This window comes from Anopheles ziemanni, chromosome 3, assembly GCF_943734765.1.
Source record: "Anopheles ziemanni chromosome 3, idAnoZiCoDA_A2_x.2, whole genome shotgun sequence".
Classification (NCBI taxonomy): Eukaryota; Metazoa; Arthropoda; class Insecta; order Diptera; family Culicidae; genus Anopheles; species Anopheles ziemanni.
Window position 1 is genome coordinate 47,267,113 of NC_080706.1, and position 27,978 is coordinate 47,295,090.

The 27,978-nt window shown below is 44.6% G+C and overlaps 1 protein-coding gene across 1 annotated transcript; it reads right to left on the bottom strand.

The window, feature by feature from the left end:
* Positions 1-346: 346 nt before the first annotated feature.
* LOC131288945 (growth hormone secretagogue receptor type 1-like) lies at positions 347-27,974 on the bottom strand. The gene is made up of 4 exons (XM_058318128.1): positions 27,879-27,974; positions 27,644-27,806; positions 13,706-13,886; positions 347-1,502 (listed from the first exon to the last, which is right to left on the bottom strand). The coding sequence occupies exons 1-4, from the start codon at positions 27,963-27,965 to the stop codon at positions 347-349; spliced, it is 1,587 nt and encodes a 528-aa protein (XP_058174111.1). The 5' UTR covers positions 27,966-27,974.
* Between the last annotated feature and the right edge of the window lie 4 nt (positions 27,975-27,978).

Sequence of the window (27,978 nt, forward strand, 5' to 3'; positions counted from 1 at the left end):
CGTCTCCAAATCCCGATCCTGACCGACCGGGAGTAACGTCCACCGTCTGGAAAGGTCAATGGCCGCAGGGCTTTGGGAGGAACAAAAAAAAACAAACAAACAAACAAACGGTGGGCCAGCAGTTCTTCGTCTAACCTTCAAACCGAAACCCGACCATCGGACCTCGGCGAGACGGTCGTATCCCGGGACCACCCCGGGATGTCCGCATCCGGTCGAACAACGAAACTCAATTAGAAACCCGTGCCGACCCGCGCCGGCCCAGCTGGAGGCCGTGTACGGACACTCTTACTCCTAAGATACACTTCTCCCCCTGGTCACCCTCAGGGCGCACCGAAAGTAGCGATTGTCAAACTTTTCGCCCGGCAATGGCCGCCGTTAGTAAACTTTCGTCCAGCGACAGCTGCTTCATGGTGGTGGCCCTCGGGTTCGGGCTGGCCATGGCCGACGTTCGCCGCGCTCCGAAGCGTGGGAACTTGAGCCGCAGCGGATGGCGCACGGTACCGTTGCCGGTCGGTGGGTGCGGCTCGGACACCGGTTCTGCTGCGTCGAGGGCCAGCAGGAGCTGTTCGGTTTCGGCCGCCGCTAGCAAGGGCAACGGTTCGTCGAAGGTCACGTTGGCCGGGCGCTTGGATGTGGCCCTAGTGTGGCCACAGGGTGCCTTCGGGGAGCTGGCCGCAGTGGAGAAGACCAGCAGGGGGCTCGAGTACTGCCGCACCAGGTTGATCCGGTAGAGCAAGGGAGAGCGTCGCTGGGAGCGTAGGTCGTCCAGCGAGAGTGTGTGCTTCTTCCGACCCCCGTTTCGCTCGTCATCGAACGGAGGCGCTAATGGAGGACAGAGGGACGACGGAACGAGCGCTCCCTCTTCGTCGGCCTCCAACGGGGCATGCCCACTTCCTCCGAAGGTCGAGCTGGTGGTGGTCGTCGTGGTGGTTGTCGTGGTAGTGAGCGTGGTCGACCGGGTGCGTCCCTTCCGACGTCGGTGACTGCCGCCAGTCCAATCCGCACAGCTGCACAGCCGCAGGAATCCCTTGCGGAACTTGGACGACATCAGGTTGTAGAGGATCGGATTGACGGCCGAGTTTAGGTAGAGCATGATGCGGCTGAAGTACAGCAGGTTGTAGTAGCGCTCGGGGGCCAGCTGCTGGAACGTTTCCTCCGGCACCAGGATGATCCAGAGCGTGAGCACCCGGAAGGGTAGCAGGCAGGTGAAGAACGCCAGCACGACCGCACCAAGCATCAGCACCACCTGCTTGCGCGCCTTGTGGCTCAGCTCGGGCTTGCTGAGCCGGATCTTGAGCCGCGAGCGATCACTGGCGATCAGGTTGCGGGCGATGATAGCGTACAGCACCACGAGGATCACCAGCGGCAGCACGAAGAACAGCGAGATCGTCATCAGGAAGAAGGTGAACGTCCAACCGTTGGAGGCCTTCGTTAGGCACATGGCCGCCTGGCTCCCGTCCAGGTACGGCTGGACGCTGTATTCGGCGAAGAACAGGATTGGACTGCGGGTTCGGATCAACGGGATCGAGGGAAAACGGTCCGGGATGTTCATGCGAGTGGGGAGGAGTAGAGAAAAACAACAAAAGTGCTACAAAAATAGGGCTACAGTACTAACTAACGTACCACGGCTCGAAAGAACGTGCATAGGAGTAAAGAACTGACCACTGCGCTAACCAGTAGAACTTTGTTGAGAACAAATATCCTCTTTTTATTATAGCCTTACTAAATACGTGGTTCAAACAACATTTGAGCAAGTAAAATATGCCTTTTGAAGTTGAACTATAAAGTTAAATCTGATAAATGTAAGTTGTTTGATAAAAATATTTAAAAAATGTATTATCAAGATCATATTTTTAGTTTAGTTGGACATTCATTTTTTTATTTCGACATACAAACGAAAAAAACAAGAACAGCAAATAGTTTTTTTTTCAATTTTACCATAAACTAGTGTATAGCCAATTAACACAATTGGGAAATTTATATTATTCTTTCAAACAATTAACGTGAAGAATTTAAATAACCTTTTAAATTTAACTCAGTTGGGAAATTTTCGAATAAACTTTATTCGAAATAACTTTGGCTGGGATGATAATAATAATTTTTTCTGATTTATTTAAAGTCTCTCACAATTCAAAGGTCCTATTTTTGTATGTTTTTATTTTATAGGTTATTGTTCAGAGAAGGATAAAATAACTTCCATATTTTTCAATGCTGTTCAACCATAATCAATCATTCTTTTGATGTCTTTTTTTTGTTATTCTATTCACAATGTCGGTAATATATTCGAAAAGATGTATGACGAATCGGAAATAATACTATTGAATGTAACAAGTGTCATGTTTCACAGTGACGCCGAAACGAGAAACAACTCAAATGAGATACAGTAGAGATTGATTCACCCTGACAAATTGTGTGTGACAAAACAGTCAATGGATGGGAATTTTTAATAAAAAACTGGTGGTGCATTTTTCTCCTTTTGCTTGTTGTTCATTTTAAGAATTTCATCATACCGCGCCACCGGTAGCAAAGATCGGTCAGATTTTTTGTGCGATCTGTAAATTGAATTAACCTGCATTTTTTTACTATTTGTGTTTCGGTTTCTCGTTCCACCAGCCGACAACTTTCGGCAACAACGAATAATTGCGCCCAACCCGGTGGAATCTGCGTCACGCCTGCGGTAACGGGGACAGCCGCCATGGTCGGTTGTGTCATCGGACCGCACCGCAAATGGCAGTTCCGGTCTCACCGGTTCCGGCACAAAGGGTCGCGTTCATTTGATTAACTTTCAAATTATGGCACGGATGCCGTTTTTTGTCCATCGTCTGCCACTGCGTGCGTTCCGAGGCATAGGATAAAAAAGACGAATCTCTTTAACGAATATTAATGATCACATTCCTTCGCTGAAAGGCATCTCAAACTCATTCCCTCGCTCGGCCAACTGCCCTATAGTGCGCAAATAAAACAATAATCTAGGTAATAATATAATTTTCCGTGGATAACGCACGTCCTAAAATGTCACCGTAAATTGTAATCAGAAAAATGCCTACCGTTTTAATTGAGTGCAGAACGAAATATCTCAAATCATGCGTTTTATAATGGTAAAGTAGATGAGAAGAACCTTTAGCTCGAGTAGAAAATATTTAGAATGCTTTTTTGTGATTTTTCCAAGCGTTCTTGCTCCTATGCACGTTCAAATTGTTCTCAAAATGTGGTAAATGCTGTTAGTAGAAATTTTGTTTCATTGTGTCTTTTTCCAGGGATAGTGCTTGCACGACTCTTTTTATTTTTGTTAATCCGATAACACAGTTCCATCCCACAAAATCAATTAAACACCGTAAAACCACGAATCAAACCACTCCATAAGTTAAAGTACCCTTAAGCTTTCAAAAGTTGTTACGTACATGCAAAAGAAACCATTAACAGTCGAAGACCATCCTACAACATTGTATTGTTGTTCTTCACATGTCTTGAGCGTGAAGGTATTAGTGTTTAAGCATATGACATGTAAAGCAAAATTTCTTATTATATAATTTTCATTAGGAAACCATTTTTGTGACAAAACAAGCCAGATTTGAATACATTTTGATCATTTATCAACCAGCCTACGTCGCTTACTGCAAAAATCCTTGTGTTCGCCCGATGGAGACGCATGGTACCTCGTGGCGATAAATTCGATAACTTAGTTTTAGGTAACCTTCTCCATTTCTGCTATAATTTAAGAGTGATGTGGAGATAAGCTGGAAATTGTTTTCCATCAAAGCAATAAATCTGGAAGTAAATCATATTATATCACGATGTTTAAAATTTTTCATTTCGAACCAAAACCGGCTTTTGTTTCCTACCACATTGGCAAAGAGGAATACAGAATATATTCAAATGCACGCACAATCAAACGACCACATTTTTCAACCACAAATGATCAACAATTCAATACCGCAAAACGTGTATCAATATCTCCTTAGAGGTTTTCGGAATTCCTTCGCGCCGAGTTTGTTTGATATTCGTCAGCAAGCGAAATAAAAATCAAACTCTTGTCCCCCGATTTGCACGATTGCTATCAATTTCCCCTCGCACAACAATGAATCGCAAAAAGGATCGAAATTCCAATCCCTCTTTGAAGGAGCGAGGGGACCGCTTGTTGTTTTTTTTATCGTTTGATCGTTCCGATAAAAACCGGGTTTACATTCTGTGGGGTTTTATTTTTAACTTTATTTTTTGTACTTTGTTCACCCTGTCCCATTTCGTTTACCCGCGTCCATCTGCGGGTACTCGCGCACAGGGTTTTTTTTTTTGCGTGAAATCCAGTGTTCCCAAGTGTAGGTTGCTATGCTTTAATCCGCAAAATCAGCTGTTGGTCCTTTGCTGGCGTCGGGTGAACGAACCTCTTCAGTAAATCTATGCAATCATTTCAACCGTGGCCTCCGTCCAGGATCCCTCCCGCCTTCCCCCACGCCCACGGTAGACCATCAATCCGCGACATTCCGATTCTGGCGCGACAACCACTTGAGCAAATGCTCCGCCGTCGGACCGATTGGGGAAATAAAAAGGCCACAATGGTGAAGTAGGCAGGAGCAGCAAGGAGGTGGCGGTGGATGACAACGGCGGTCCAGTCCCTCAGCCAGCTGGTTTCGAGTGTCATGAAAATGGGGAGCAACTAAAAAAAATAATACACACACACAGGACAAGTAAAAGCGAAATCAGAAGAAAAACAAACAACCCAAAGAAGATACCATGAATTCAATCAACAAAACGCCAAACACGGTCTGTGACGCCGTCGTCGAGCCGTAAATTTGTTGGGCACACATACGCCCACCACACACACACACACACACACACACACATATACTTGGGGGAGGTAGGGATGTACGCAGTTTCTTTCGCTCGAGCGTAAGTGCCACAAAACATGAGCCCGATTTCCTTTTCGACGATCTGTCGACTTCTTTTTGTGGCCCGGGGTGGCCTTGGGTAGTGAAATCCTGTAAATGATGGGGTTTATGGGATGCGTAAGGGCTGAGATTTTGTTCAAAAAGTGCACGTGTGCGAGGATGAAGAGGGGCTGGTGAAGAACGGAACAAGGGGAAGGCCAAATAGGCCTCCTTGAAGGGATCATCATCCTCCGAGAGTTTTCGGGTCGTTTGGAGAGCAGATATCGGAGGGCTTCGGCCTAAGACGATGGTAACGTTCGTCGTGATTCTGAATTGCCAGATCAAATTCTATCAGAGATATTGAAAACGTTGGCAGGAGCTCTTGAAATTCTACATAAATTAGATAAACTCGAACAATTTATAGAGAAGAAAAATGGGAGAAAAATTTTAAACTGTCCGTTCCTTTTTGGCCATTACATTATTGAAAATGTTTTCCTAACGTTCCAAAGAAAGGGCTCAACTTTTTTTTTATCAAAAAGCAGACAATTAGATTCGCTCAACTTTCAAACATTCTTCAAAGAATCACGATAGGAGAACCAGACCTGAAACCAAATCGATCGGTTAATTTCACGCGCGTGAATCTCTTATCCGCCGGTGCCGAACGCCACTAAAATCCGTGCAATCCGATCTTTACGCGCGCAATCGGATCGTGTGCTTAATCGAATTTTCACCGTGCCGGTAGCGGAAGGAACACACCAACACAAATCCTGTACCTTTGAAGCACCGGCCAACCAAATCGAACCGGTGAGCTGGAAAACTGCTTGGCCATGGGTGTGGAAAAATGACACTACAAACCGAACGCCGGCATATCTAAACAATCCCGCGTCGGTCTCCGCAGCGGGAAAATCGAAACCGAGTCCGAGCACGCGGTCCGACAAGATGACAGCCAAAGCTCAAACAATGACGGCATCGGTGGTGCGGGGATGAAACGACCGGCGTCAATCAACGCCTCTTGAAATTTGATGCCCGAACCAAATTACGCTGCTCACGAGGGCTGGTGGAAGGAGGCCCGCCTTCACTGTAGCGAGGAATTTCCTTCGATTTCGGAACCATTTTTCCCACTTGACGCCGGGTGTCCTTTTGCGCAATTTTCCAATCCATTTGTACCGCCCTGTCACGCGGTGGTGGAAGGGGCGGAAGGGGCCCAAGTGCCCGTGCGGGGACCGATCGCCATATGCTCGCTGACACTGACACACACCGGAAGTCGCACGATGTGTAGTCGATGTTGTGGTGGTGTGAGTAATGCTGGACCATTTATTTTTTATTTCCCCTTCAATGTTGATCTTCCTTCCGTTGTTTGGTGTTGGGTGTTGCTCCGTCAAACATCGGGTGGGGACAGGCATGACCCAGACTGGACCGTGACAACAAAAAAATGCTTTAAGCCACGGGGAGAAAAAAACTCTAACGAGCCTATCGCCATCCTTGCCAAAAGGGACAGAAAAGGAGACGAAACCGAAGGCAAAAAAAAACGGTATCCAGTGATGCCACGCGCAACGATCCAAGCAGTCGCGGCGGGTCAGCTAAATTTAGGCGAGTATCCTTTATGCTAAACTCTTGAAAGGAGTCGTCCATCACGACGGCACGCCTGGGGGGGGGGGGGGGGGGGGAGGGGGGACGTAGGCATGGAGACGCATTCGCGCACGCTTCGACGGGAACATCATCTGATGATTGTTTAACCTCATTTCGTGTATGTTTTTTTTTTATTTCTTTCGCCGGCTTCAAGTTGCCAAACGGCAGACGAAAATAAACGATAGAAAATCGCCTGAAACCAGGCACCGGCGGGTCACAACACAACAACAAAAAAACGAGGAAAAACTATAACGATGGGCAAAAAGGACAAATGTTGTAAGGCCGGTTCAGTTTCCGCTTTGTAATCGTTCGGCATCCGCGGTTGGTTTTCTACATTTGCTTTGCCCCCGGTCCAACCATGCCCGAAGCTAGTCGACCCGCAAATGGGTGAATGTAGTACAAAGGAAGGGAAAAGTCGTGCAGAAGATCACAGTGGAAGCTTCAGGAAAACCGGAAGGGATCGAAAGGTGGACGTGGGTTCGGGTTGGCTAAGCTTGACAGTCGTTTCTAATTAACGCACGCCTATCTTTAGGCCTATTGGCGTGGGGTAGTCTGGCCGCCTCCGAGATCGATACACGATGTTGACCGTAATTTATGGACATCGTAACACATACGGAGCAATGCTTCTTTTCGGCCCCATCCGGCTATTGACTTGCGATCGTAATCATTCGGGCTCGTCGGAAACGGACGCACATTGGGATCGTCAACCAGACATTAGATGTTGAAAATGCTCTCCACTTAATTTCGATGCACGCACCAAGATTTACTAATTGGAAGAACAACATTAAAACAACTGCTCATCGTTTTATGTATGTTTAACGATTATTACACGAGATATAAAAATGAGTTAGGGATTTAAAAAATTTACATTTACAATAAAAGCGAATATTTCCTGATCCCCTTACGTTAACAAACAATGTTACTTGAGAATGTCGTTATTATCTTTCACTTAATGAGGCCAGCCTTGCAATAATAATTAATAATGTTGAAAAATATTTCTGAAAGGATGAAAATAGGCCAACTAAGTGATTGTTTTTTGAGGATCTCCAAAATTTTATAAATCTAACGTACTGCCCAGTTATGTTGAAAAAATGTTGCATTATGTCTGCAAAACATTCTATGTACATTTTATTATCAAGTAAATAATTGAAAATACATCAAAGCACCATTATCAATTTTGTGAAAGTCCTGATGACAAAAAGATTTAAATTGTGAATAAGGCAGTTCTAACAGTTCAATCGATATGTTTGTCAATGTCTCGGTGCTTTCTATGCCCAATATTTTCATTTGGCAAACCAGTATATTTACTATCCTGCTAAGCAGTATTTACTCAATAGATGGCACGATTGTGTGTGTTTAATGTTTTTTTAGTTAACACCTATTGCAGACCTTGTAAAGGAAACGTTGTGTTCGTCATTAGTACAGTAATGTATGTTTATTTTCACAATTGATCATTTAAGGCGTCATGAGAAGAATAAGTAAACTAGGTTTTAGTTGCTTTTTTAAGTGTTCAAGAAACTATAACTATGCAATTATTCTATATTTTTATAGTAATTCTTTCTGTTGGCAGGAGTTAGAGAGGACCCTGTTGTAAACATCAAATGTCCATCGTCATACATAACTAACATTGTGGGCGCTATCTTTTGTATGCTCTGTAGTATGTATGTGACTACAACCGCCCCAAACCGAACGGACCCCATCCATCACAATCAATCCTCTATAAGGAGCTTGAAAATGAGCTTTTCGCAACCGGCATCCACAACCAACGACGGCTCGGCTCGAAACCCAAGCCAATTCGAGCTTGTTGACGTGCTGTGCGATAGCAGATCACCGCAGAGCAAGTGGACAAGCGTAAAGCAGCTAAGTAGTGGCCAGCGTAAGCATGACACACTTCAGCACACAGTGAAACGAGATGACAGATGAATTATTGCCACTAGGACATCGTCCGGCATGACCTGCGGACACACTATCCGTTGCTTCGATCGGAAAGGGTGGAAAGCAGAAGGATGGCAGAAGGTAACGACTGGGAAAGCTTCACCCACTGGCAACGCTTTCCGTCAGTCAGACTGGTTCATTCTAGCACGTAAGCGTGCATGCTGGCGTTTATCTCAGGAAGGCTCGATTCGGTTTCGAATTGCTACAATTTATGCTCCTTTCAGTCCAGTAATGTTTATCAAGCACCAACCCATACAAATACACCAACACACACACACACATTTCAGGCAGCATCCACTTGTGCGGACAGTTTGCCATAAATTTCCCAACATTCCACCGCTCTTGCTTCCCTTGCCGAAGCTGCCGCCCGGAGCAACGATTTATTTTCTCCCGATCCACCGATCGTGGGGAAAAACATTGGCGTAGATTTATGTCAAACCGACCGCGTCTGTCCATTCCCACATCATTCGAACAAGCGAGGCCGATTAACGATTCCGGTTGCTTGTGGCTCATCATTTCCCCTTAATTGCATCGTATCGTAGCATCGATTGATCTCGCGATCGGCAGCCCGGTAATAATTTATAAAAAAAAGGATTCACACCAACTGATATTAATACCGGTCATCATCACCGTCGCCCCCATCGATGATTTCAGCCATTGACAATTGATAGCATTTTTGTGGCAGAAAAAAAAGAATCATCTTTTATGCATTACTCTCTCCTTCTCCCTTCTTTCCGCAGTGTTGAAGCACAGATCGGTTGTTCATCTTTCTTTAAAGATTGCTTTTTCCTATTGGAAATGACCAAACGGGTGGAAACAAGTAGACGATTGCCAAAAGTCAGGACAATACAAGGCAAAAAGGATAGGCGAAGAACATGCATTACAAATGATGATTTGTATGACGAAACCGAGGGCGTCCGGTCAAACGAAAAGGATTCCTCGAATAAATAAACTGCACCAAAGCGAAGCCAACAGAAGGCAACTAATGAACTAAATGAAACATCCCTTTAAGGAAAAAAAAAACAAACAAAAACATAAAAAGCTGAAGAAAACGCCTGACCCAGCGTTAAATCACAATTCTTGCTTGCTCGCACAAGAACAAAGAAAGTGGTTTATTTCCCAGCTGTACTTCATGGTGAGCGAGAAAAAAGTAACTACATAAGGAAAAATAAAAGCAACCAAACACTTCAAAAGAACCAACGCAAGGGCCTCGGATGTTTACCAGCGTTGGCACAGCGAAAGAATCACTTTGGCGCATTTTTGAATGGATGGACGGACGGATGGACGCTGGAGTTGGTCGTAAAAATGGAATAAAAACACTTTCAACCATTTCGACAGCACGCTTCGAGAAGTGACGGAAAAAAATTCTATGAAACACTTTCCCCGGAGCGTAATTCTTAAGGGGACAGGAAAACTGGTTCCGCATGTAAGAAAAACCCGGCCGCTTGTTCGCATGTGTGCTTGGCACAAAACAATGGAAGTTGGTACCACGAGGAAGCAGCATGGCAATGAAATTGAGCAATTAAAGCTGACCAATAAACAAGTTGGCTTTGTGCTGCCGGTGCCTCGTTCATCATGATCGCAACGACCGACCAGAGAAAATTGAGGCACAAAACGATAACAAAAGGGGATGTCCTTTTGGAAAGTTTATATTGTTCGAAGTGGCTGGAACTGTTTCGATTAGCGATGGCGAAACTTAATTATCCACTCGGGTACCTCAAGAAAAAGAAGACCGGTTGTTACACCGAGTTCGTAAATAAATGTAAAGGATGGAACAATAAACCAATGAGTTCATAGTTATTTAATTTTCAGTAAATCTTCTTTATATCTGAGATGTTTATAAAATTGGTTTAGACAAATGATGTTGGAAAATGTTTAGTAATACTCTGTTTCACTTATTCAGTAAATAAAAGATATTTAGAATTTTCTAAAACTTGCAGGTTCTAGTGAAGTTGAGAAAATCTCTTTCCAAACTTAACGCAAACAACCTCGGCGAGGATTTAAAGCCTTACTTCGACGCAGACTTGCTGCCACAAGAAAGTTTAAAGTCTCCCCTAGATTAAACAGAAGGGAAAAAGGAAGTCTCCATTCGCGACATTATGTACTCCACAATCACTCCTTTTAAGCTGCGAGACATCATCAGCTTTTCCACAAGCGCGATGAGAATGTGTTTTTTTTTTGCCCGGCAGAAAAGAATATTGCGTTAAAAATTCCCACGGTACTTCGTGTCTCTTGTAGCGTTTTTCCGGCCCACCAGCACTCACCCACCCAAACACCCTGTAAACGACGTGATCAGCGTTAAGTAACGTTATTTTCTAAAGACGCGAAATAATAACCCAAACAACATCCGCGACCTGGTTCGTGCCGTCAGTGCCAGCCTCACGGAAATCGTGTGCTGACAAACATCGCTAGAAGACGGAAGATCGCAAAGAAAATGTTATCCCTTTAAAAGGCATTGCTTTTCGGTTTTTCCGAAGCTTTCAGTAATGCTTAGGATGGTGGGTTTGGTGGCACTTTCCTGCTTGCTTCATTATAGTTTTGTCATGCAATTTTAACACCCTATGCCGGGAGAGGCAATCCCATTTCATCCTTAAGTAAATGCTCGACCGGATGTAGATTTTCCCAAAATACATACATATGTGAGCGATTCTTTTCTGTTTAACGTTTCCTCCACTAGCTTAACATACTGAAACATGCTCGGCAGGACCACAATCAATGATTTATCTTTCCCCCGTCGACTTTCGGAACGTTTTGCGATGCCGGGTCCAGCGCCCTAGCATACAGTGTCTTTTCCAACGGAATCCTTCTAATACTCGGAATACTTTAGCAGAAACATCGGAACAAAGGCGAGTTGAAACGGTGACGAATAGAAACGGGCGGTGCAAGAAAAGGAATCCCACCCACGGGCCAACCCGTGCCCGAACGAAGGACAAAACGTGGGCGGATGGCACTTGGTGTGCTGGCTATGCTGGCTGGCTGGCTGACTGGCTTCATGGTACATTGGGTTTGCCAAAAGAAACGAAACTATTGCATTAATATTCGTCGCGTCTTCACAAATGGACGTTTCTTTCACATTCCTGTGTTTCTTATGTGGCTTCCCCTTCCATTTGTCAATCCTTTCCGTGGAGAGAAGAGGTTAGCATGCGGAAAATTCTACACGAAAGAATTGAAAAAAAAAAAACGACAACCCGATGTGCAGCTGGGAAAACACTCCACGATAAGTGAGCGTGAGAAAGAGAACGAAAGTGAAATAGAGAAATACAAGAAAAGTTCATAGAAGTACTGCACTGAATGAAGAAACTTTCCTCATTTTCCACACGCTCCGTCTAAGCGCACTCTTCCACGGCAAGATTGCTCTCCAAATCAATCAATAATAGTTGCCATCGAAAGCGAGGAAAATACCCATATCCCTTTTTTATGGTGTCCGTTTGTACGATTGATCCGTTCAGCCAACGTTTTTAAACCTCTTGCAGCTCTCATCGCCAAATAAGTGCCCGTAATATCGGTATCGTTTTTCGTTTGCTTCTTACTTGCCACAAGCACGAAAACTGCATGTCGCATGTGGCTCGGTGCATCATACCGGTCGCCTGCCCTGACGTCAACGGATATCGAAAACGAAACACCCAAATATTTACCACCCGCGAAAATATCAGTAAAATAAAGCAGCACTTTATAGTTCCCTGTCTCCGTGGTCGCAGTTTAGTGCACGGACTCGCTCCGCTTCATCCTCAGGATTGACGTTTGACCGGGGTCAATTGGGATCGCATGTTCGGTGCGTCCGGGGTGGGTCCGTAATTGTCGTAAAAAATTCACCAATCTGGATGAGGAAGACGTTGGCGATGATTTATGGCGGGGTGGCATAAATCGAGCACTTTGGTCGAGATGAGATGGAATTTGTTTATTATTTTATTCGCTTCGCAGGTTATGGAGTGTAGACGAATAAAGTTTCTTGCGTTTTAGAAGATTGACTTAGGTTTTTTTTGTGGATAAAAAAAACAGAAAGTGGAAAAGGAAACTTGGGGAGCCAATATTTTTTAACATTTTTTCCTAAAGTTACTTTTGACAACATCGTTACCAGTTAAATCAGTAATTAAATTCTAAGACGTAGCAGTTGTAGATATAACATTTGTGTTTGAATTCTTACAATTTCTAAATTGTTCTGAACAGTGCCAATCTTTTATCACGCTATTAATCACTTCTTTCATGGATAGAACGCTGGGTTCTTATTTTTAAGATAGAATGAAACGGTGTGCTATCCAAATTATAAAAAGAAGGATAAAAATGCATTACTTTTTAACTACAAAACAAATTAATCGAAGTGTCAGAGTAGTGCAATATGAATTTCAATGTTTCAAATTATTTTTGGTAAATGAAGAGATTTTTAGGAACCTATTTTATTTATTCTTATGATTCTTTCGTCTTTATGAATGACGAAGACAAACGAACAAAAAAGATTTTAAAGATAAACAGTATGAATAATGGATACAGAAAAGATGATCCATTTTGCAGTCCATAGAAAAAAGTTTCGTTCAGTGAAATCGAGCTCGAACGAACGATGGGACAAAACCAGGGCCTAAGGACTACGTGCTTAACGGTGCATTAACTAAAGCAATTCAATGGGAGTCGTTTTTGTGTCAAACTAAGTAAGTAGCAATAACGCTCATGACAAAAAGGAAACAAAATCAAGACGAGAGAACGACACGCGAGCGTTCGTTGTAATCAATCAATCGATCGACGGTAACGAGACGCCAGAGTCGTCAACGCTGGAGATGAAGATAACCCCCGGCCACGCGGGGCCGGTCGATTGTGAGTTACAACTCGTTCGTTCGATTAAGTGCTCTGTCCGCCGCGAAATGACACCGAGCCTGCCAGCCCGGTCTAGCTTCCGTGATCGATCGGATCGCCGGGCGTCTCGCATTACCGATTGACGCGCACTCCCGGATGGGCTCTTCCGTAAGAACAGCGTCGTGCAGGCACGAATAAATAAACATAAGGACACGGTGAACACAAACACACACACACACCTACACCACATGATTACACACTACGCTACGCTTGGGTGGGAAGAGAAGCACACACATGTAACACAGAAGCGACAATGGATGAAGCAAAAGCGGGAATACGTTAGCCACCGCAAACACCACCCACACGCCGGGCGTTCTCTTGATGGTGGACATAATGATGAGCCAAAGGTCCCGGAGGAGGTAGCCGGGAGGCGAACTTCTAATAAGCCAGTTTCTCCTCGGGACACCGTGGAAAAGCAACGGCAGGCTTACCTCGTCAGGATCGCGGCCACCGTCCAGGCCGCCAGGCAGATCAGCAGGGCGCGAGTCTTGGTGCACACGTAGCCCGCCTTGAGCGGCTCGCAGATGGCGTAGTAGCGCTCGAACGAAATGGCCAGTATCGTCAGGACACTCGCGTGCGCCACCGTCAGTTCCACGAACGGCACCGCCTTGCCTGTGGGGAACGAGAAACAGAACAAAACGTGGCTTAACGAGTTTGTTACGAAATACTTTACTGCAAAGCAGGGAGAGAATATCGGTGGTTTAAATTCTTAATTATCAAATTACTTGCGGTACCTGCTCGTACCACGAATTCGTTGCAAACCAAACAAACAACTCGTTGTTTTTCGCGCCGGAAGTCAAAGACTCGCCGATAATCAGATACTCCGAGTGGAAAATCGAATTTTCCGATTAATTTCGAAACGTAAACACTTCTCAACGATGTAGACTTTATTTTACCTTCCGGCCGACTCCGGATCGGCTGTAACGGTCGTAACCGAACCTTATGGTCTGCAATCAATCGCAATCCAGCGGGAGCGCACGAGACAGACCGCAGCCAGAACTGTTCGATCGTCGCCAAAACCGACCGGCTTCCGGTGTGTGCGAGTTGGCTTCTATCAAAACCTCGATTGTTTGAACGGACGTCGGGGCGGCTTTCTTGGATAAACTCATTTCTATCGAGCGAATGACGTTCGCTGTGTAACATATGATTATTTTTGATTTTTGTTTTAGATCAGTTTGCACATCGTCTTGGTACGGTTAACGGAGGATGTGTGTGTTACCAACATAAGAAAAAAAGAAAGGCCAGCAGTTGGTAACGGAATCGAGGGCATCTGTATCTAACGGTGCACGTGGCCATATTGATGTAATAAAATGGATACTGGCTGCTGCCGTCTGTTGGCGGTTGAAAAAGTTCAAAATCTCAATTCCTTTTGAAGCGAGTTAAATTGCCTATCATCATTCTGCACGTTCATCCTTTGAACGTATCTCGTTTTTATCGTTGAGAGTTGTTTTGGAAAATGGACGTATGACGTATAGTTCGATTAATCGGGAAATAAAATAGAAGAAGATGGAAATCCTACAAATCAGTAAAAGTATGAAAATGATGAAAGAGTTAACAAAGATGCAACAAGTAGACAATGGAGAAGAAATATAAAGTGATCATGATATACGTCATGATTTCTATTGATTCACTCATTCATCATTTTGTCTAGCTCAGTGTAAAGACTATTTTCGATAGGCAGTAAATTTTTCTTTCTCTGGCACATATTAAGAGGATTTTTCGAACAGTGGTATTAACTTGTTTTCTCAAAAGACTTCTCCTTTTAGTATTATTAGATTTAACGCATGAACCACCATTGACCGGCAAATCGACATCGGAGACGTTCATCTATTTGCTTCACTTTTTGAAGTGAACTTTTAGAAAAACCCGCCAATTGTCCAATTCATCCACGGCCAGGCTCATCCTCCGCCGTCTGCCGACTGTTCGCGTGCCGTCAGGCCGAGCCGGGCCAAAAGCACGCGTGTCGGTCACAAAGTACCAGCGAAATCGTCTGCGCTCCTGTTACTTTTAGCCGATACCGGTTCATTTGCTGCCGTCGGGATGAATCCACCTTGCGGCGGGTTTCCGACGAGATGGCATTTGAGGAATTCACTTTTTCTCGTGATCACATCTTAATTCATCTTTGCGTGGTTACAATTATTGAAGCTTCGTCGCCATCGATTATCCTGTATGTTTGTCTTGTATTTCAATTGTTCTCATTGTTTTATGCAAACGCAAATAAATGCAATGTATTGCGATTATTAATGGGGGTTTGATCCGTTTTTAATTATAATTAAATATTTTAAAATTTCTAAATACCAAGCGAACATCAACAAAATTTTAAAAATTTACTTTCAATAATTTAGATTCATCTAATTGAATAACCTGACTTAATTACTTTTTAAAAGAAGCAAGTAACTGTCTGACTTCAACGTATGGCATTGATACAAATTCAAACTGGCTGAAATGTCTCTCAATAAAAGATTCTCTGTGAAAACAGCATTTTGCGAAAAAAAAACTAAAAGCATCCCTTTTGCACATAATTTGCTACACGTCTTTGTTCTCGGTTTTAAAATCGCTCGCAATGGTTCTCACTTAATCCTCAACAGTGTCGTTACCGTTCTGGAACCTCCATACGCTTCTATAATTTCACTCAATGTGAGATGAAAAATGTATAACATACCTGTCGATAAACTTTACTCGATCAAAAGTTTTATCTCCTAATATGTTAGCAGAGCTGAGGTGTTTTTTGTTTTTATTTTTGATTTTGTTGCGCTACTCCCACTCGTACATGGTTTTAATTCACCAAGACGATCGCCTTCGCCGACGGTGGCGGTGCTGGCGAATGAAAAACTTATTTTCCCGCTCAAGCAGCGTACGGTAAAATTGCTTTTGACGATTTTCAGCGGAGAAAAAACCTCATCGGTTTGGTTTTGGTTCACTGGTTTTTAATTAGATTCGAAACTAATTACCGTCAACAACTGCCGGACCGGTTCGTGTTGCGTTTTGCCCCCTCGTTTAGTAATACCTTGTGCCTTGCCTGGCCAAGCTAGACCAAGGGTGAGTCGACGGTTTTATCGTGCGTGTTTAGGTATAAGGGTAGTAGTAAATATTTATGTTTTAATTTGAACTTTTTTGATGTTCAAAATAGACATCAAGTTTTTTTTTTCATTTTAATCGTATAGATCCTTTTTGAAGTTTTGTTTTCGTTTTTGGTTTTACAAAATTTCAGATTAAGCTGGTACGATGTAGTAGTTTGACTTAATGAGATTATTCATTGTCTGATCATGTCGGTGTAATAAGTTATCATATAAATCATCAATTAAACTGTCGTATTTTTTCCATTGTTCCAAATGAGGCGAAAAAAACTACCAATTACACCCATCAGTAATTACACCCTGCACTAAGTCGAACGATCAGTCATTCTGCAAGTAGCTTGTTCGAGCTTATTGAACGACGATAAAATAAAAACGCTCGCAATAATCATTCGTCGTCCCAATTCTAGCACTTCCACGACTATGACCCAGAGCCAGAGACACCGTCAGGCAACAAAGCGATCGGGTGCAGCCTGGGGAGATAAAATTTTATCAATTTGCACACTCCAATGACACCGTTCCCTACATTTTGTCTACCCTGTCAGACGAACCGCCAGCTACCCCGCAAAACTGGTTCCGCCGGTGTCGCCAGCGGTTGTTGCTTAGTTATTTATTGTTTTCTCATTGTTGTGGTTCGAAAAACGATAAAAGCAATAAAGCCACCTTCCCGTTTCGTTTTTTTTGCCGGTCTGAAATATCGGAACCTGGTGTGGCTAAGTCTAATACTTCGAACCCGTTAAGGAAACCTTTATGCCAATAATTGAAAGGCGTTACTAGCGTTACTTCTCGGTAGAAGCACACTTTCCTCATCGTGCGATGATGCCGCGTGGGGCACGCTACGTAGTATCGATGATTCAGTTTCGTAGTTCCAAGGAAAGCCGTTTGATTGTGAATCTATCTGTTTACTCATGACCCCAAAAGCTAAAAACTAAGCGTGTCGTTTACCGCCCTTACATCCGGATGTTGACGCTGCTGATGATGTGCGGACTGGGTCTGCTTTATTTCCGATCCGGCACGCAACACCGGCACCACCAAATGGCGGGGGAAGACGTCTTTTGAAATGCAAATTTTGCCCCAAGACCTCAACCAGACTTTTCTAGTTTTAACTCTTTTTTTCTTGCTTCGGCATACGCTCTTTATGTTACACCGGGGAGCTTGTGCCGCTAACATGTCGCGCTTCTGGTTGTCGTCGATTGAAGTTTCACGGCAGCGAACGGCATCAAACGGTACGTCCGCGGTACACAAACTGCGCTGCCATGCCAAAGACGGGCACTGTCGAAACTCGATCCGCTAACAAATCGCTGTCAGTCCTGCCGTTCCCACCGTTTCCACCGTCGACGGACCTTTGAAGCGCAGAAGGACGAGTGTGTGTACCACACCGATCATCATCTTATCCCTCAGCCACCCCCGGTCGTCACTTCACGGTTGCCTTCGTTTATACTTTCTGACCGGGCTGCATCTTCCGTCGGTGCACGTCAATTTCACGGGAGATCAAAATATTTATGAAACGCAACGCATGCATCTCCGACGTTCTTCTTCAGCACTGGTGCGACCGGCTGGAGCGGGAATGCGAAAAACCAACTCACTCCATGCGGTCCCGATGCGATTCGCCGACGATTGCAGATAGAGTTGTTCTTTTCGTTTTCGGTTTTAGCCACCAACTGGCCAACACCGAGAGTGGATCAGTTGACGTGCACGCGTGGTTCTTCGTGTAATTACTCAATTAACATGGCATGATTTACCGATCAGCCGGTGGCAGTGATGCAACTGAATTACGTCTGACAGATGAATGATGTGTCGTAATTCGTCGTAAAGTACAATATCAAATGTACAAAACACAGCTAAAGTAGAAATGTTGCAAAAATGCAATGAGGGTGAGTGCTGTGGTATTAAATTACACAGTGCTGGTACAGCAAACTTAACTCAGTTGTTCAATAGGGAAAAAATCCATATTATTGATGCAGAGTTAATATTCCAGTGACTACGTTGTGTTTCATTCAAATACAGAAAATAAAGAACCTAATTGGTTATTTAGAAAAAAAACTTCCCCAACTACCGGGAACTTTCGTTGCAATTAAAGTTTGCGAAATAATTTCTCCGTTTGGACTTTTCTAGCTATTAAATTTATATTAAAATTTTTAAACGATGTTAAAATATCTAACTTACACATTATTAATGTAGTTGAAAATATAAATCTCAAAAAACACTATATTTTGTGATATAGTGGAAGAGAGGAACTGAGATTAGTGTGTCGGTCGTTTCATTCATCACGGCTACAAAGTGTTCGGTCATCGTTCATGTTCAACTAATACGTTGTTGCTGGCGCATGTGTCCCAATCGTATTCACATTTACGCAAAAGCACATTGTTCCCGTTCGAACTGGCTGTAGATTCATCCCACCTCGTGGCCCGGGCGTGAATCACCCGTCGTTTACCGCCGTGAAGGCGAGGCCTCATCATTTCGTCTGCGGATGCAGATCCGCGTCGTAACCGTTCACCAGCCATTTTCGCTTCGACAACGGCGAGTTCACCGGTTCATGTCCACCAATTCAGAGGAGCCGCGAAACAACCGGATAACCGCCATCGTGCACGATGGCCATGGCCACCGTACTCTGGCTGCGCTTCTGTTACCCCGGCTGATCGAGAACATTCATTTTAGGAAAGATTCATTTTTATTATTTCACTTCCGAAGTGTACACTTGCATCGCTAAACGGGTGAATTGGTTTACTTTTCGTTTAAAGCACCACAAAGGTTCATTAAAGCAGTCACCGAGACGCGTATTTATCTTCACACCCCATCGTGGCCAGTAATGTGCAACCGTTTAGCGTTCAATGAAAACGCAATTGGCCAACATTGTGTGCAATAACCGCAAGGAAACGACCTGTTGCTGTCGAGTAGGAATTATTTTAAAGCTACCCCTACTCGAAACAACTCGCATTGCAAGAGGTACTGCATTAATCTTGTGTCGGTTGTGTTCCACCCGGCAATCACGCGCGTGCTGCCCTTCTTGCCACCGCTCACACGTTTGCTTCGCTCTCTCCCTCGTCCATCACACCCAGCCCAGCCCTGCAAGCTCATTAATATGGCTCCAGTAGAAAACGTAAACCACGGACAACCCGCACCGTTGGAGCTCGCATTACGGCGCCTGCATACGGAAATGCACAGCCACCCCTCGTCCCGCGAAGACTACGCTTTTTCGAGTGTGGGTGTACAGCGGGAGGGCGGTAAAGTACCAAATCTCCCATTCGGTACGGTTATTTATGTTCCTGTTGGCGGGTTGGCTTATGATTGCAATTTTACGAGTGTTTCTTCGATCGCCTGGTCGCCGATCGTTACCTCCTGGCGTTGCACTTTACAGACCTGATCCCTCCCTTACCACCACGCGCCCTCCCTTACTCCTTATGTTTCGTCTCACGATCATGGATGTACCAAACCAGGGTTTTCACTGCATCGTTTATCCAGTTTAAGTGATTCGTTAGGGGTTGATAAAGGTTATTAACCAAATAATAATTACCCAGCTCAGAATTTATTCGATTTTTGGTATTTCTAAGCTAATAGGATCAATTTGTTTAAAAAGGAAAGATAGTTTGATTCACCACGTTCCTCAAAAGTGTTTTCGAATTTCCATGGCCCTTGTTTATTTGTTGTGCTATCATAACTAGCCATGCTTCTCTTATCTTCTTAAAGTAACCGTAAATAATCATCTATTGTCACATATAATGTTATAACAAAGGAGATCTTTTGACAAACATACAACTAGACTCTAAAGAAGAAAGACTCATACAAAACATAAAAATGTTGAAGTAACTAAAATATTCAAATTTGGTCTATTTTCTGTGGATCAATAATATAGGTCTATTACTACATAAGGATTTTACAAAAAAGCCTCCTAGATTGAAATCCAGACTTTTTTAGACAAACCTCCTGAAAGATGGTTTTACGCAGTGGTACATCACTGCTCATGATCACACTCACAACAAGAAAGTTGAGCGCTACCCATGCTCCATCCAGTAATTGAGGTGTAGGCCCATCTTTTGTACCATCGATCGATTGTGGATGAAGTTGGACGCAGAAGATTGACACTCTTGCTCTCTTTTCTCTTTCCTCTCCGTCCCTCATTCCCGACTCGATACGTATAGATCGCTCAACACGCCACCAGGGCTTAATGGGCCACGGGACACCATCGTCACTCGGTAGGAGCTGATTTTGCAGTTCGTAAATTATGCATCAGCGTGCCGGGAGTTGGCCAAAATCGGTGGCCCCTGTTTGCACTTTCTGCGGGGGCGCTAATTACTATTTATTGCCCGTTTGCTCGCGATCCTTCCGTGTGCGTATCTGACAACCGCGTCTCCTTTTCGACGAGGAATGTGGGATGTGCTAACTATGGTGACGTCTCCACACTCTAATGGCACCCGCAAACAACACAAGTGCACCCGAGACACGTCTGGGGTCAACGCAGCGTGAAACAAAAGTGCAGCATTCTTTAGCGTCAAACTTGCCCAGTTCGTCGTCTGGTATATAATTGACGATTTGTGAATCCCTGTAGGGGGTTTCTCCACAGTTGCTCATCTTCGGTTCGCGCGAAGAGAAAAAGAACGACGTTGCACTCGGGAATGGGGCGCCAGCGAAGGAACTGACCTACAAAAGCCACCCACCAACCCAGCTACAAACATATCGGCAATCGACAAGCCAGCGGGCAGCACAGGAAATTTTGTCTCATCTGCATCGTTCCCCTTTATTCAAGCTCGGTCAGTGAAGAAAAACATTTACCCTCGAATGACCGAAGATCAAATCTGAATGAATTCCAACGCGAAGCCCTAGCAAGTGCCACCATGCATGTACACCTTTCATCGCAAAAACTAAGGCACCTCTTTCTTTTCTTCTCTGCACCGATCGGAATCGATAAGAGATTGAAGAACTGAACCATACCGGGCGGGTTAGGAAGTGCATTAGCAGTAAATTTCGTTTCCCTGTGTTGGTCGTTCCTGCTTTCGCTCAAAATAACTTCAGTTCGTGCATCATTTAGTAGCTGCATCCACGTACCATCACGAAGGTATTCCAATGAAGGCACAGAAATGGCCCCCCCTTCCCGGAATAACCTCTACATAAAGAATGTACCGCCCAAAGCTGGCATGGGGATGTACATCCTTGGCTTAAAGGCGTCGTCCTTACACACGTGTTTATATGTGAATGTGTGTGTGTTTGTGCATGAGCCGAACGAACGAACAAGACTCGAAACAAGGTGACTTTTGGCTGCTTCATCCGATAAAGCAATGAATTATTATTTGCCTTTGTGAATCTATCTGGAGCAGATAGGGAGCAACTACTCCTTCCAAAACCGATGGCGTCATCAGAGCGCGTTGGTTTTTCCCTCTGTATCTCTATATTTTTTAAGGCAGGCAAACGTGTGTTTTTATTCGCACCATGTTTTCCCAGAGGCTTTATGATTTTGTCGAAGCACGTCCAAGCTAAATCGAGTTTTAGTCTATTCTTTTTTCCATACACTATGTTGTGCCGTACACATGGCAAGCATGAAACGTGGCGCCTGGATTTGGCAGATTATAGAAAAAAAAACTGCTTCGCCATACACAAAGGAAAAATGATACCGTCATGGAGTTCCTTTTTTGCGCTTCTAGGAAGATATAAAAGATGGGATGAAAATACCGGCACAGCCGGCATTCGATTCATTTTATCTTTCCTCCATTCGGTCCAGTGGAAGGATAAGGAAATTTCACGACCGATCATCAGCAGAAAATCGGAGTATCCGATTCCGACCAAGATCTTGCTCGTTCTCCAATGCCGGACATTCAATGTGGGAAGCACAATCAATTTGTACTTTCGCCGAACAATTGGGAGCGAGGAAATTAGAGCCATTGGATTTACAGTCTTAAAGTGGTGAGTTTTCGTAATCACTGCCCCTTCCCACACGCCATACATCACAGCGTGGAAGGATTCGTCTGTTAAGCATGATTTATGACGCCTGATAATACCGAGCGTGCGGTGCGTTGAGAAGTAATATGTTTGCTCCAACCATCGGACGGATTCTTCTCGTCACACCCACACCATCGGAGCTGGTCGTAGGAGGCCTGCCGCTGCTGCATAGGCCAGCAGTTGCTATCCGGTGGCGTCCGGATCCCGGGACCAAGAGGAGCCGACGAATGGTCCGGGTCTTGAAACCGGAACAATGGGTAACTGCTGAGATGGCACCCGTCGAGCACTAGAAGAACCGGCGCTCTAGGACCTTCTTCTTCCGGTCTTTCATTGGGGCTGGGGTAACTGATCTTGATGATGACCTAAATTTTACTGCCATTGCGACTGTTGCGACAGCCATTTCGGCACATACACACGCACACACGAGAAACTGTGAGAGGGGATGAACGCTTGTGGGAAATCTAATCCTCTGCCGCTAGAAAAGCTTCACATTCTTTGGCTCCTTGGACAGCGGTTACTTCCACGCAGCTTTCCACTTCAGTAGGGGACATACTTCTTCGCTCCCGTAGGAGAAGAAGAGAGAGAGAGTGGGAGAAAGAGCGGAAAGGAGGAGGCGAACCAGCGGCAAATGCTGCAACTAAATGCACCACAAGGGAAACAAGAGCAGACCGCCGTCCACTGCACCTTGTGTCGCCCTCGCTTCCCCCCCGGGGGCGACCACAGAAACAGCTGGTCCGGTGCGAAATGAGCTTCTGATCGTATCGGCAGGATCTGTTGGATCTCCGGCAGCCTTGAGCGATGCACCCATTCCGCCGGTAGCCGCAAGCACCATGGACAGGATGAAAATCCACTTACGTTATAAAGTACGAAACCGCAGCTGAACTTCGTCCTCCTTTCAGAACTTCGGTTCGCTCGTCCCGGTTCATCGACAACCTTTTTCCCAACCCCTCCCCTCCGAGCAACGGGTGTAAGATAACATTATTTCACTGCAAAAATCTGCACTTCCCGGAGAAACCGATATCACCTCCCACACGATGCTCGGTGACGCACGGGGTATCCTTTTGGCAGTATTTTACACAAAGACATAAGTGGCCACGCAATGCATTAGCCCGAGCAAACAGGTTTCATATGTTCCGGTTGGCCTCATGGCACGGTAGAGATATTTTCTATCTCATGCTTCGCTTCATAAATCAATTGAATTTCTATATTTAATTTTGATTTATTTAGCTTTTGATGATTTATTTACATTTACTGAAAGCATTGTTTACATAACAATAATAAAAATGTATGACATCGTCATAGAAAACAGCAACACTTAAGCTTATGATAGCGAAACACTTTGCTTTTTGCTGGCTTAGTGCCCTGACTTTCTTAACTCTAGTTAACGTGATCAAAGATCGTAGACTTCAAATAACCGTCAAAATGTAGATTATACGAACAAGCAATAATTATCTAAGTTTGCTGAGAAGAGCTTGTCGCATCACAGATTTTGGAAATAAGAAGTAATATAAAATTGCTTTAAAATTTCCAGAGTATAAATTACATACTGCAAAGCTTTTCGTCATAATAATAATTAAGCTATAAGTTTAAACGTTTATATTACGATTCCAATAACATTACTTAATTGTCATATTTATAGCATTAGGAATAACGTAGACAGAAAAGAAATGACCACATTAAAGTAAAACTAAATTACGAACTCAAACAAAAAACATAATTGCTATAAATTACTAAAACAACTTGAACCAAATTGCATTAACTTAAAAGAATATGAAATTTAGTAATAATCATCCTCAATCGAGAGTTACTTGAAATAAACAACGAATACCATCGTAATTGATTGGCCTTGCGAATCTGTTATGACAATAAGCTGAAAAACCTGGCAACCTTTCGCTCATCAACACCACGCTGGCTCATAATGACTGGCCAATGGCAAATTAAGTGAAGCATCTTACGAGCGCAATCCGTTCCCCGACGGTACGTTGGCATGCAATTTAAGCTCCATTTAATAGCATTAGCTTCATTCCGCATCCCAGGCTCAAGTGAGCGTTCCATGCAGCGGATTCCAACCGGCAGCATACCATTTTCATAACTTTTCGTCACCCAACACCCCATGCTGGCATGCATGTGCAGTTGCATGCCGTGCTTGGTCCAAGCATGAACCTCAGCTGGGGTAGAATTCCCCAGCGATGCCGATCGAAGTCGCGGATGGCAGATTTATATGGCCACCAGGTAATCGGTTTATTGGTCCCCGTCCACTGAGTGGCGTAAACCGTGCTAAAACTTTCCGGTGCACTATGCCGGGCAACATTCCCACCGGAGCTTCCCTTCTCTTCATTCTGCCGTTTTCTTTGCCAACGCCGATGGTGTACTTTTACATGCCACTCTGGCGGATGCACCGAGCCAATGATCTCAAGCATATGGCACGAACGTCGAGTGTCCTCCGGCGTGCCCATCCCCCAAATAGCTGAAAAGCCTCATCGAAAAGGAAAGCGAGCAAAAAGACCGGATCGGATGTCGTGCGACCTCGCACCCGATCCGATTGAACTCGGACGCCCTTCGATCCGGTGGACTTCTGGGGGACTTTGTGGCGGTGGCTTTTCATTACACGGCGAAGCACACCGTCGTTCAGGATGTGAATGAAAGAAGGAGAGAAAAGCTGGTAGGAAAAACGACACTCGGACGTACAATTGGCCCGAGCGCCAAGGAGAAGCGCAACCAGAGCATATCCGAAATTAATTGTAATTTCCGGCAGTATTAAGCCCCGAGACCCCGGTTTGCGGACGGCGTCTCCCGCGGTGAAATTGCATTTAAATTATCTCACTTCTGGCTCTCGGGGCCGCTTTTCCAACCCGGCTGCCCTTCGAACACTTCGCCTTGGTTGCTTTTCTTTTCTCTCGCCTCGATTCCATTACGGTATCCAGCATCGTTTTGTGTCTGGTTCGCTCAGTTTTGGCAGCTGACTGTTTGCTTTATCCGATTCGCGAGGGAAGTTGTTTCCGACCATCTTTGGAAGCTTTTTGACACCCCGGGGGCTTCTTTCAGAAGGGAACGATTTTTTAACATTTTTTTTTATCTTCATCGAACTTGCGCCTGTAGCTTCACTGATTCTCGTGCTCTTTGTGTTGCATAGAAGCGCCAAATCGTGCTCCCCGAAAGACAAGAAAGAAAGTTACGAAACCTTTCGGGTCTGTTCCGGTTGTGGGGTGGTGGTACGAGGGCGGATTGAATTAAACCACCGGCAAACCCACTAGGTTTCGGTTCGATACATATTCATCAGCCCTGGGATTAGACGTTCGGATGGTTTTAGCTCGGGGTCTCGATTTATGTCCCCACGCGATACCTCGGATATGTGACGCTCCGGGCCTGAAGCCAACCGTTTTCCGGTGCTGTTCTTTATTTTTCGTTCGAAGTGAAAATGGGCCTCGGTACCGGAACCCAGCTATCGGACGATTTTCCGTGCCGTTGATTGGCGTTGGGAGATTTACCGGAAAGCTCATGCGGTTGCCTTTCCTTGGGTTCTTTCGGGGACTGACAGGTTGGTCGTTTCATTTGGTCGCTTTTCGGGTTCATCCCGAGTGCTGCGTGAATCATTCCGATGTCATTTTGTGAGCATCTTCTTCATTCCGGGTTCCCTTCTTCGAAGTAGGAAAATCAATTTACCGAAGTAAGATAACCCTCTGCATCGCACCTTGAGGCGTTGTCAGTTCGAAGGTATTTTTCATTCGGAACATCATATCAGAACGCAACGAAGCGAACAATTATGCAACTCGGAAAATAGTTGCTGGAAGCTAACAGACATACCCGGCTGGAATGTCGCTGCGGGGCCGCTACGAGAACGCTTCCAGCTCTATCAGTCCCAAGCCTCGGAATGGGTCCATATTTTACGGTAATAATAATGCTGCAGTACACATTCAAACGCCCATTTTCGACACGTTTACCGCCCGCCGGCTCGGGAAGCGTTACGGTGCGGGTTTTATTTATTCCCCCGGTGCATTTATTTATCCTCCGCTCCGTTCTGCACACATTGCCCGGAGGACGTGCCACCGAGGTTCATGATTATCCAGTCAGTTTGTTTGTTTGCTTGTTTTTTGCCTTATGTTGACATCGAAACCGGAGCAGCAGTTGCAACAGGGGCGATTGCAACACCCGCTGCCCCGCGCGGCACATTCGGTGGTGGAATTTGTTTAAATTGCTATTACATGTAAATCAGTGGCGCAGTGGTTTTTTCGCGGCGTAATCCGAACCGCTGGGAACCGCTTTTTCGGTGGCTAAAAGCGGGGAACGTGTTGGACCACCTATCGATGATTTTATGGGGGTTTACTGCATTTACCCCAGCCAGCAGTGGATGAGGTGCGGAGTTGATTCAGGAAGGATCGAGATAAACAAACCAACGAAAAAAAAAACAACTAGCTCAACAGTCGGTTGACTTAATGTTGTTGATTTCATTAGCACAGTTGAGGATTTTTTTCTGAGATTCAAAGAACCAAGTACAGAACAGAAGTTGCACTCTTGGTGATAAGAAGCAAATTAAAATAAGAATGTAAATTGGGATATTTTTGACCGATTTTTTTGTAATCTATGCCTGCTTAAGATAGCTTCAACGAAATTTGTAATCAACACATTTTCATTCATTTTCATTTTCAAATAACGTAACGCGTCATAGGCTATAGAAAGGAGTTTATGTTAGTTAATAATTTTAAATTCAAATTTTTTGTGTGTGTATTATTTTCGAAAGCACAAACCATTCAAAACTGTTTGTTTAGTATTTGCAATAACTTTACGAATTAAAAACTATCCAAAAACTTATTTAATTGACTAAATAAACTATTCCAAACCAGTCGTTATTATTTCATATGGATTGAAAGAAGTCATTTTCAAAATTGTTAAATGTTTTTATTTACAAAAAAATAACTAGAATCAGTTTGTTATCTATTTTGATTCGTTTTGCAAGAATAACGCTCCCATTTTACATCACTCACGCCATTTCATCGACATACGTTATTACACTTTTGCGTTTCCTTCTGCAGGAATGGCAGTCGAAAATGCAACCACCCAACCCATTTAATAATAAAATCTGAACAGACACTTATGTCTGCGATACGAACGATGCTGACGACGCTGACGACGTGGACGAAGACGTTAGATAAGGAATGTGGAAGGAAGAAGAAAAAAAGGTTCAAAAGAGTCTTCCCCGCATGAAGAAGTGCGTTTAAGTGGACTTCCGATCAGAGGGAGGAATAAAGTAGCACATTTCCTGCTTTGCGTCCACCACTCCCTATCGCCTTGCGTCTGTCATTAGCGGTCGCGCCGTGGAAAGCAAAGAAGTTGGACGAAATGGGAGCGTTTCAAGGGAATACTTACACATTTCCTCGCCGAGCACCCAAACCTCCGGCGGCGAGTTGACCTCCACCAGCACGGTCGGGGTGCAGACGAGCAGGACGAGCAGGTCGGCGATGCTTAGGTTGGTGAGGAAGATGTTGGTCGAGTTGCGCATATCCTTCGTCTTGAGGATAACGATCGGGACCTGCGGGCAAGGAGAACGGTGTTAAATGACGAGACGTCATCCAGGAGCCGGGGAAATGTAATCAAAGCTCACCATAATGTTGCCGATAACGCCGAGACACATGATAATGATACAGAACACCATCGACGTCGCCCGGATGTACTCGGGAATTTGGGGCATCTCGCTGGAATCG

Coding starts and splice junctions, on each gene's coding strand:
- LOC131288945 (XM_058318128.1), bottom strand. CDS start 27,965: ATGCCCCAAATTCCCGAGTACATCCGGGCGACGTCGATGGTGTTCTGT. Junction 27,807..27,878: donor GCGTTATCGGCAACATTATG/GTGAGCTTTGAT, acceptor CCTTGCCCGCAG/GTCCCGATCGTTATCCTCAA. Junction 13,887..27,643: donor GGTGCTCGGCGAGGAAATGT/GTAAGTATTCCC, acceptor CGTTCCCCACAG/GCAAGGCGGTGCCGTTCGTG.